Here is a 12112-nt window from a genome sequence, read left to right as displayed (position 1 = left end):
CCCGAGAAAAAATTTTTCTATATAATCATATATGATTATATATGGAATCACATATATAATTATATACATACATATATAATCATATATAATTATATATAATCATACATGATTATATATGGAATTGTACATAAGATTATATATAATTATATATGACTATATATGGAGCAATATACAGCCATGCAGGATTATATATAGTTCCATATACAATTATATATAATCATACATGATTATATATGGAATTGTATAGGAGGTTATATATAATCATACATAATTATATATGACTATATATGGAGCAATATACATCCAAGCAAGATTATATATAGTTCCATATATAATTATATATAAATCCTCTAAATTAAAATACATGAAAGTCTTGAAGTTAGTCAAAGGTCGAAACTCGCAAAAAACGGGCCACGATTCATTATTGGTTAAAATTTAGGCGCGCGCGTAGCGCGCTATTTAAATTTCTAGTATATATAATCATACATGATTATATATGGAATTGTATATGAGGTCATATATAATTACATATGATTATATATGGAGCAATATACAGCCATGCAAGATTATATATAGCCCCATATATTATATAGGGGAAGGGGGGGGGGGCAAAATGGGCCCCCTAAAATTTTCAATATCCAAAAATATTTGGGGGCAAAATGGGCCCCCAACATTTTCAACTCTCGAAGTGTTTGGGAGGTATAATGGGCTGATTAGACTTTAAAAACCAAAGAATATTTTTCAGTTAAACGCATTCTAGAATTTTTGAATTATAGAAAAAATTATATAGGTAAAGTACGAACTAGGTCGCGAGTTAAAAAACAGCATTATTTACTATATTTTTTTGTTAAAAAACTATTTATTTTACAGAAGCTTCCCTGACTATTTTTGCGATGGTGTGTGTGTGTGTGTTTTCTTTGAAAAAAAATTTTTTTTTTGGTAATTACACAAAGTGTAAAATGATGTTTATAATTACGTTTAAATAATTCTGAAATACAAAATTTGTGTTTCTATGTCTTTTTTTATCGGTAATCACTTCTCATGCAATAATTTCTCAGCAATAATTCATCATTCAAAAATATATCCAGCACAATAATTTCTCGTGACTAAAAAGAATCTTGACATTTCCTATGAGATGTTTTGGTCTGCTCTGCTACTACCTAATAGTAAAATCATTATTTATTTTATTATTTGAATAAGTGTTATATTATAATGAGATTCGGTAAAATAAATAAATTATGAATTATGACTATCCAAATATATTATAAAATCAATTTTTATATTATATTTATGATAAACTCATATGATACATTATGTAGATCATAGAATCACTATTATCTAAGACAGCAGCATAGCAGACAGAATCTTCAAGACGCTCGGAGATCACCAAAGTTAAGCGGCAGTGAGCAGGGTTAATAGTTGGATGGGTGACCGCTGGTGTTAAAGCCATAAAATTATAACTAGATATTTTTTTTTGCATTTTTATTGGTTACAGAGAATTGTGTAGGACCATATTAAATACTCTACCCATAAAATTAACCCAATAATTAATTAGATGTTATAAATATATAATTAAGTATTGTTATATATAATTATATATAAATATTTTTTCTCGGGAGGTAAACTAACAGAGGTTGAACACAATAAAAGTAAATTTAATGTCCATCCGGAGTAAATCCGTCGGAATAAAATTTAACGGGTGGTAAAGTATTTTAAAAGTACTTTTTACTGCGGAGAATAAAAAAGAAAAAAAAATAAAATCCGAGAAAAGCACTTAAAAAATACTCATTAAAGATATTGACCGTGAAAATAAAATGAAAAGTCCTGAAAGAGTAATTAACTTTATTTTCTTTTGGTTATTTGTTTCAGGTCAGTGTAAAATGGAGTCCAGTGAGTGGATCTCCTCTTGTACAACGTAGTATAACCAGAGCAAACAACGTGATACCAGATCGTCGAGCACAAGTATCAGTAATAGCAGTAATAGCTGCAACCAGGTGGTGTACTAGAAGACGTTGCCAGTTGACACACATCGAGGCTCGTTAGTGGCTGAGTGACGATGCCTTGGCTACTTCCGGACGAGACTCGACCATCCTCTGTCGACAGATAATAAACACACACACACACACACACCCACGCCGCTTACAATCATAAATATATATATATATATATATTTGGTGGATATTGAGGATATAAGAGAGTGTCCCCGCACTCTCTCCAGATTGTAGACCATGTCTGGGCCGACGTCAGGCTCGATCTCGAGTACGGTCGCGGGCCAAATAACAAGCACCCTTCTGCCAACAGTTACCAAGATTGACGCAAGGGATGACTCAAGCTCCCTATCTGTTGTGATTGCCTTCTCGATAGTTTGCGTCCTCGCTCCGGTGACCATCACAAGCAACACCATGATCCTAGCAGCCTTCTACAGATACAAGAGACTCAGGACCGCTTCGAACTGCCTCCTGGCTTCTCTCGCGGTCAGTGACTTCGGGGTGAGTATCTTCCCTTAGTTTCTCCCTCGGGAAATCGATCTTCCCTAACGGTACGACGAGATACAACCCCAGGGAATAAGTAATTTATTATTAAAGACCGCGATAAATTTAACGGTGTGTTTTTAGGAATGCAGAAGGAGAATTGCATATTTTACAGCGTAGCTATTTTGCCGTAAAATTCTTTTTTATTCTTCAAGCTAGGCGTTAAATTTTTATTAATACAAAAAATATGTTAAAAAGTGTATCTCCTACAATCTCACATATTTTTTATTTTTTAATAAAATACGAAGAAAGAAAATAAAAATTTTTAATATTTTTCTGAGGGGAAATTCTTATACTGACAGCAAATTTCACTGTGACCATCTGAAAAAAAATTAATATGTTAATGTAAAAAAAATTTATTATATCCACACAAGAATTTTTTGATTCACTAATTTATTGAAATTAAGAATTTAATGTATTAATGGTTTAAAAAAGAATATTAATATTTATTTCCATCATTATAAGCAAACAAACAAATCCTAAACTAATAAAGAATCAAGGTCCATTTTTTGGATTGGTATCGAGAATTTCGATAAGTTAACTTCACACAGAAATAAAAAAAAAGAGAAAAATTACATTATAAATAGTAATAAGCGTCGCTTCATATAAAAAACTGGAAAAATTGCAGTTCGAAATAACATTTTTATAAATTCAAACTTTAAATGTTAATTTTCAGAGCTTTCAATGTAATTGTTACCAAATCTGTAATAATTACAATCTGAAACTGTCATTTTTCCAGTTTTTTATATGAACCCCCACGTTACATTATATAATGTAATTTTTCTCTTTTTCTTTTTTCCGTGCATTATAGTCATCAATATTACATTATACCTCTATAACCAAAGTTAGAGTGCAGAAGTTGCTGCCCGATAATTGGTAATAATTGGAATCTACAAAATATGTAATGTTGGCACTCATATAAAATTCTCTGTGTAAGGGATAATATGCTTTTAATTTCTCAATAAATTTATTTCCAATGATTATTATTATATACCAATTTAATGTTTTCACATCCCCTATAAGGTTTTTTTGGCCAAAAAGTTGATTCATTAATTATTTATATGTTGACATGGTAATTTATGATTTTAATTACATGTAAATTATTTTATGTAGCATAGGAATTCTTCCTGCAATATCTTACCCATTTTTTCATGAGAAAAATATATTTATTAACATAAAAAAATCACCATATAAATATAGAATTTTTCTCCAAGAAAAAATGGCAAAAATTTCCATTTTTCGTCCATGAATAAGCATATGGAGCGTATAATTTTCGATTTTCAAGCCAACATTATTTAATATAATATTATTGAATATATTCAACAGGTTGGGGTTTTCATTCCCTTTGGTGTATACATGGAACAATTAGGACCACCGGAAACAGGAGTTTCGAGTATTTGCATCCTTCCGTACTGCATAGTAATCGCTCTGTGCAGTGTCAGTGTACTCGTCACCGTGGCAATAGCTGTCGATCGGTTGACATCACTTGCTCAACCACTTCGTTACAAAAATATCATCACTCACAGCAGCGTTGAAAAGTACATCGCCGTGTTCTGGATCTACGCTATCGCGATTGGACTTTCGCCGCTTATATATGCATACATTACGGGATTCCCGCCAACCAATGGGTAGGTATAATAATATACTCTAACTGCTGAGCTGAAAGAAAAAATTGAGATTTTAAAATAGTTTAATTTTATGTAGGTGCAATGTTATCTGTGATGTATGGCTCGACAATTTGAATAGATTAACGATGAATAACCTTCATTGAAGCTATTATCTATACGGGACATGATTAAGTGCACGAGTCTAGAATGTCCGGCTGTGCATGAGTCTACACTATTTTGTGCTCGGTATTGGGAATAATCTCAATGATATTTATTGATCCAAAGTTTATAAACGTTATCGAATTATTAATCGTAATTAATGTCGGCTATAGATCTACTTTTTTTAATTATCTTCTTGAATCGTGTCTCTAATGTGTAAGAAAAAAAACCGGAATCCGCCCACTCAGAATATTTATTTTATTTTTATTCATACACTTAAAATAAAAAAAAAAGTTAACTTGGATCAATTAAAATTTACTTAAATCAAGAAAAATTTCTTCTGAAAAATTTTTTATTCAAATAAAAACTATTAAGTTTCATAAAATTTTTTATTTTTAATTGAATAAAATTTTTTTTTGTATAAATATACACCTATAGAGATAATAATATCATTTGTGCATAAAATCTGGTTAATAAAATTTTTTATAATGAGGTATTGCTTAGTATCAATCACATTTCATCCAGAGAAAAAAAAAATACAGACGATTTACACGCTAATAATAAGTGTAAAAATATAATACTGTCTACACTAGAGATAAAATTATTTGACAACTATCGGCTACATACGATTTTTTTTCAGCAAAATGTAGAGATTTAAGATTGTCTGGTAGAATGATAAAATTATGTAGTTGTAAAAATAATTTTTTTTAATATCGAGTTTATTGAGGAATAATAATAGTAACAAAATATCTGGGTTAGAATGAACACTTTTAGAATAGTTATAAAAGTATTTTTGATTTATAGTCCATACTTATGAACACTATGCCATATAAATTTATGAAATTTTTAGGTAATTTTCAACAGGCGGTATTTCAACGGCGATAGTTGTAGAAGAATGCAGATAAAGGTTCTAAATCTCGAGATTTTAGTTTAAAGGCATGGAATGCAAAAAATTTTATCATCGACCGTTACTGAGTAATAAAAAAAAACGGTGAAAGGAAATTCTTATAAATTGGTGAATTATTTTAAAAAGATCCCCGGAATTGAATATAATTTTTTTAAAAGTTTCTCTATTAAAAATAAATTAAATGGAAATTACTTTAAGACAAGTGGAAATGAAGTAATTTTTTATTTTGATTGTTGTGAAAAGTGTCAAGTCATGAAGAATAATTACTTTCGGAAATTAGATATTAAAATTTAGTATAGTCTTGTATTTTATGATAAAATTATAACACTCAATAATTTATGCAAGCTAAAAAATTGATTTTATAAACAAGAACTATAAAATGTCATTGAAAAAATATTTTAATGGATAAAAAGTGCAAATGAAGTAAAAAATGGATCTAAGAGTGATTAATTGTGACAACATAGCTTGACCGAAAATTTAACCGCCATAAATTGTCAAGTCATTCAACCGTTCTAACTTTAATAGAAGATTCGGTGGCGGTGGTCGTGGTCTAACTCTACGATACTTTACGCTAAGTATAGCCCTGTTTTACGCTCTCAAGGCAATCCGTTCATTAATTGTTTCTCTCAGACAAAGCCAAGCCTTTCCATCAATCTCTCAAAGTTATGTGACTCCGACAATATTTTATTATTCTTCTTCTGTAAAATATAAGAAAATCTTATATTTTCTTCATAGACTTTGTCTACTTACCTTCATTTTCTATTTCTATGAGCTCCATATTGTCCCTCTGATATTGTAATCTCGCAAATTCGTTACAGCGGAAGATTGTTTCATCCAGTATCCTCGGACAATGAAAGAAACGTCGCAAATTTTTTATTCTTTCAATAGTCCCTTTGTGACGACTGAAAATAATAAAAACCCGAGCGAAATATAACTGGAATCATTTTTGTGCAAGAAACCGACGGGTGTCAAAAAAAAAAAAAATAGATAAAACTTTTTTATAAAGCATTGCCGAAAAAAAAAAAAATAATATTCGTTATTCGTTTACACATTTTTTTTCTGTTGGCTCTTCTTTATATATACTCAAGTCCAATTACATTTTGCGTTCTATTTTTATGCCACGTCGTACTAATGATGATAATATTCGATTCACTTTACATAAATATGACCTCGTTACTTCTATTCGGCTCTCTTTAGCTTTTTTCTCCTTTAGCATCTCCACCTCCAACTACTTCTCTCTTGTTTTTATTTGTAATTTTTCTTTATTAAACCAAGCACATAAAAAAGTATAACTAAACCATTTGAATTGATTAATAGAAACCAAAATATAACAATAATAATAAAAACTAAATTGTATGACAGCTCTGTAGGTTGTTTAATTTTAATGAAAAATTTATAAAAAACTAAACTTTATTCTTCTTTTGTTACAGTGGAAGCTGTCGTTTCGGAGCGGCAATTCAGCCACCGGTTCGTGTATTTCTAGTGGTTGCAGTTTGGGCTCCAAGTGCTTTCGTTTTGCTCGGCTGTTATATATATGTTTACCTCGTTGCACGTTCACACGCTCGGGCAATCTACACTGTTGAGCTGTCATTCAGACATCAAACGCAGACACTGGCACTACCGCGTTATGGCCAAACTTTAGCGGCAACTGTTGGAGCTTTTCTCGTTCTCTGGCTGCCTTTTCAGGTAATAACACTATCCGTTACCGAATCCGTTAGCATTGTGTTTTATCGAAGCTTTCAATTATTTTTATTCCGGTAAAAAAGTTCAAGCTTCTTTCTTTTTTATTAATCTTTTTTAAAACTAAAATTCAATACTGAAACTGAAGCTGCGGCTGAATTGAATTGAATGGAAAATTAATTGTCAGTGACAGAGAAATGTCTGACCGCACGACGGGTGATCTACTTGCTTAGTATCCAGCAAGAAGTAACACCGTGTACAAGTAACAAGTTATGGTGAATACATTAGCATGTTTACCACGTAGTCCCGACATGCCAGTACGTAAATTCTATCTATTCCTGCTATAGGAATATATTCTAAAACTGAAACTTTGCTACTGGGTGTATATAGTAAGCTTGAGAGAGAGATAATGCTGGTTGATTTCTATACTCACGGTAACGCTGGTGAAATATATGTATGTACTTATACATAGCGAAGAGTATGAACAGAATTACAAAGCGACAAGCCAGCAGTAACCAACTTTTCTAACGTTGACATCATCTCAAGGGAAAGTTTCTATAGATTTTTCATCGTTTGGTTATAAAAAGAAAATGGCTGAAATTTTTTTCAACTTTCAGTAGTCTCGGATCGGCCATCAAACTTTAGTGCATTAAATTAATTATTTGTCACTGAATTTTTCATTTTTTTTTCAGAAAGAAATTTTTCCTCCCACGCAGAAAAAAGTAAACTAATAAATAAAATGAAACTATAAATAAATAATAAGTAAAACTATTTTAATTTGAAAAAAAAAAATTATATTTCTTTTGATCAAGAATAAGTAACAATCAACTGGAAAAAATTACCATTCTAAACAGTAAAATCGTGATTTTAACAATCACTTTATAATATTTATCATTTAAATGTTACAACTTATTATTTACATGACAGAAAATACTATTTTAAACAGTAGTATTCGCTATGTGACAGTCGAAAATGTTAAAGTATAATAATTAAGAATTTTGACTTTGATATTTATCATATCGTACCTAAAAAATAATTGCATGATATGTAAAAAATATAAACTAGTTACTAAATTTCTATAGAAGCAATGTCAATATTTACATAGTAAAATGGTAAATTTTAAACGCAACGCTAAAAATCAAACTATAGTTATTGGATTTACTTGGACTGGTAAAATATACATTTTAAGAGTAGAATTTTTACTGTTTCAAATGTTAAATTCTCCGAATGTGAGACCTTTCTCTTTTCCTCATAGTATTGACTATATATTGAAACGACAATTTTTACTGTTTGAAACTGTAATTTTTTAAGATGAGAGAGTCGTTATTTGCTATAGTGACAGCTACTTATTATATTTCCGATATTAAATTATAATTTGTGGCTTTTACACTTTCTACATTAAGTTTTGTAATATTTACATTTGTGCCATCCTGATGTCCGCTGTACTATTTGAAACTATAAAAATGAACCGGAATCCGGGTCAATTTTACTGTTAACTTTTTTCCGTGCATTGCTACTGCCTGAAGATATTGAAGAATATATAGATAGATAACTTGATATAAAAAAATAAAAAATAAAAAGCGAATTCGACGATTACCGGTGATTTAAATTCTCAGCTGAGTTGACCTGGTTTCAGTACTTGAGCAAAGTTAAATTCTTTAGTTGAAAGAATGAAAGGCATATTGAGGCCAGCTGGTGCATTATTTCTCTCGCTTCTGACTGTCCCTTCTTTATATTGTTTACTTATCCATAGATGGATCACGAGCTTTATCCGACGCTTTATTCACAGCTCTGTAATGCTCTAAATGCAATAATCTCTGTCAAAGGACATTATGACTTTGATGTAATTAATATTAAAAAATTGCAATCATATAATTAGCTCTTAAATAATTAACAAAATAGAATTAAAGAATTCATATTTTATTAAAATGAAAAACGTTTAATATAAAATAAAGTAAAACAATAAAATAAATGATATTTTTTCAGGCATGCATGCTGCTTGACGTATTCTGCGGTACTAGTATCCTGTCAGAGTGGACAATTGTTTGGCTGGGTCTACCAATTCTCGCTCACAGCGGCGTAAATCCCTGGATCTATGCGTTTCATCACGGCGAAATGCGCGTAGCAGCTGGTAAAATAGCGGAGGATGTTGTAACGCGCTTTGGCATTCATCCAAGCCGTTATGGATGCTCCCCGGTAGCTCGTGGTGGTTCAAATCTGGAGCTCGGTGCGGTAAACAAGAATCACGAGGATCGTCGACCGCCTGTTGAAGATTGCTTTGCCGCAAAACATCAGAATAATTTTTACCCCGTAAGAGAGCGACGATCTGAGACGACCAGTAATAACATTGAGATTTCTCCGGAGGGCAATGAATCCGGGAAGCGATTCTCCCAGTACGAGTCTGCAGTCGATGTGATCGAGGAGGACGTTCACGACCTTGCTAAAATGCTCGGAGCAGAATATGCCGTCAATAGATGCCACTTGATAGATACAAATCACAATGTAGACAAAATAAAAAACCTTAAATATCTTCTGGATCCAACCTTCAACAAAATACGTCACTTACGTAAATTGAATCACAAAAGTATGGTCTGCTGCGGTAAACACGAGGGAGAAAATCAGGGTAAGAATTTAAATCAATTTAGATTCATTTCGTATCAGAATTTAAAAAGTGATATAAATAGTCGACGTACGCTCAAACTGAACGCTTTGTCGGATCCCACGTTAAATGTAGATACTCCGTACAGTGGGAGTGTCGATTTGGGTGAAGGACTTCACAAAGACACATTACTACGCTTTAATCAACGAAGAGACTCCGGTCTGGCCTCTATGTCCGATCCTAATATCAAAGCGATTCATCTTGTCAAGGCGCACAGTCATCGAGCAGTGGTTCCCGAGTGCCACCGGTTCTCTGTACAGAGCCTAGATCACTCCCGGTGTCTTATTCAATCCCGTAAGCCTGATAGAAAAACCTCCCGGGACTTAAATCCGGTGAAGACGAGGAGCGAGATTGCTGCCAGATGGAGACAGGCAGCATCTAAACAGCTTACTGTCACTGCTAATAAACTCTCGAGCTTCTTTCACCCGGAGCACCATCGGCTGAGTAATTTTAGCGATCACCAGCTTACGATCCCATCACCCTCCTCACATTTGCAGCCGCCCCAAAGATGCTTCGACAGTCTAAGACACTCCGAGTCTGTCGGCTGCGGTATCGCAGGATCCAAACTTTTAGAGCCTAAGAAACTTAACAGCACTTTGACTGTTCCTATAATTCACTCGGAGCCGCCCAGTCCGCAAGTTGACTTCCCACCTTTAGCGGCACTGAGGGAAGAAGAGTCGCTGGATGACCTGGAGGCGATCAGACCTCCTCAGACGAGGCGAAACAGCTCTAAAAGCTCGGTAAGACACTCAGATCCCTTTCCTTATGTTTTGCTGAACATCGAAGACTTTGACAAGGAATTAAGCCCTGAGGCTTCTAGTTACAACGTCAGGTCGATTGATCCAGATGAATTGATTGCTGCTTTATCGAAAGCTCCTGCAGAGACTCGGTTTTCTAGTAGCAATCTTTTTCCAGAACACGACTCGACGAGGTTTAGCTCGCGAAGACCCTCCGATTTAAGGTGGTCAGAGGCCTCCAGAAGTCAAGAGATACTCTCGAATATTAACGAACACCAAAAGTCACCGTCCTCCTACTCGGTAAATAATTGTCAGACTTGCAACAGCGGGAGCGATCTTAATGACGTAACTTGTTTGGATTCATTTATGTGCCCTGACGCACTTAGTTCCTCGTTACGTGAGTCCTTTTTTGAAGCACCGTCAAATCCAGACTCAGACGTCTTCACCTCGCTAGAAGACACCGAGATTAAGGAGTCGGTGCCAGATCCACGCAGGTGGATTCTCCCACCTGTTCATTCTTCCGTCACTTCTGTTAATAATAAAACTATAAATAATAATAATAATAATATTAATTGTCGGGAAAATGGTATTAGTAAACGGCCGGAAAATGAGTCGCGTCAAAGCAAGTCGTCGGATTCAGTAATGTTGAGGTGCCGGCACGCCTTTCTGTGGCTGCAGATGACGGGTCACAGAGGGAAAATTAGTCTCAATTCCAGCAAAAATGTGATAATGAATAGCTCGAAGAAGAAAATGAGATTAGCGCCGTTGGCTCCTTCTACACCCATTGACATTTGTTCACCCTCTGTAGAGATTAAGGGCTCATCTGGTATTGGAGTTAAAGTGTAAACCTGCCGAGAAAGAACAATTATTTAATCTTTGATGTCTTTTTCAATTGTACAAAGAAGTAATATTAATATTGTAGAGTACTTACTGTTGAGAGACGAAGATACAATTATCAAAGTGTAAAATCAAAAAATATATGTTCGGTGATAAGAAATTGTTGTGTCGATATGTATTAGTTTAAATAAAAATCGTCCTAATGTAATATTAGAGGCTACTTGTCCTAAGAAATGTATATTAATTTATGAATAATTTTTTAACAATGTTGGAATGGGTTAAAATCGTGTCAATTATGACCGATTACTGTGATAGAAGTTAAATGAAATGATTGCTGTACCTGTATAAAAAATATAAATAAATGATATATGTTAATATGTATATTTATTGTAAGATATAATTATTAATTGATAATTTTTTCATTAATTATTAATTTATTGTGCCAATTTGAGCGAATTCAATTACCAAAGCTTTAATTGCGACAGTTTAAACATTGTGTTTGTAATTAAAAGTTTCAAATTAAAGAAGAAAAAAATAATTAAGGACCAAAATAAATAAAATCGAATAGTCGTAGCTCAAAAGTAAATTTAAAATACAAGAGTTACACTTAAAACTCTATAATGTTTTTTTTTACTCACTGATTAAAATTATATTGCAAACAATAAGCTTGTACATGGCGAACAAATTTAAATGTAACACAGATGTATCTTCAACAATTAAACGCTGTTTGTAAAATAGGCTTTTAGTATTATGTATGACAACTATTGATTATGAAGATAAATTTCAAAACTATGCCAAAGGCCAATTAAACAAACGTAACAGAGCTACTTTTTATACGCATAAGTAAAGCGCATGTATGTATTTTCTCATTAAACAGTTACCTGTTAACACTCACGTACCTCTATAGAATTTTCAGTGTTTCTGATACTAAAAATTCTATACCAACTGCGTCCGATACTTACAATAAAGTTAATAGGAAGGATAACAAAACAATA

General features: G+C 32.8%; 1 protein-coding gene across 1 annotated transcript; it reads left to right on the top strand.

Moving 5' to 3' along the window:
• Positions 1-1868: 1868 nt before the first annotated feature.
• LOC123269818 lies at positions 1869-12106 on the top strand. Its single transcript, XM_044735674.1, has 4 exons — positions 1869-2489; positions 3858-4159; positions 6635-6890; positions 8871-12106. The coding sequence occupies exons 1-4, from the start codon at positions 2229-2231 to the stop codon at positions 11124-11126; spliced, it is 3075 nt and encodes a 1024-aa protein (XP_044591609.1). The 5' UTR covers positions 1869-2228; the 3' UTR covers positions 11127-12106.
• The last annotated feature ends 6 nt before the right edge of the window (positions 12107-12112 follow it).

Source organism: Cotesia glomerata, linkage group LG1, assembly GCF_020080835.1.
Source record: "Cotesia glomerata isolate CgM1 linkage group LG1, MPM_Cglom_v2.3, whole genome shotgun sequence".
Taxonomy (NCBI): Eukaryota; Metazoa; Arthropoda; class Insecta; order Hymenoptera; family Braconidae; genus Cotesia; species Cotesia glomerata.
The sequence above is the reverse complement of the archived record's forward strand: the minus strand, read 5'-3'. Positions and strand labels throughout refer to the sequence as shown.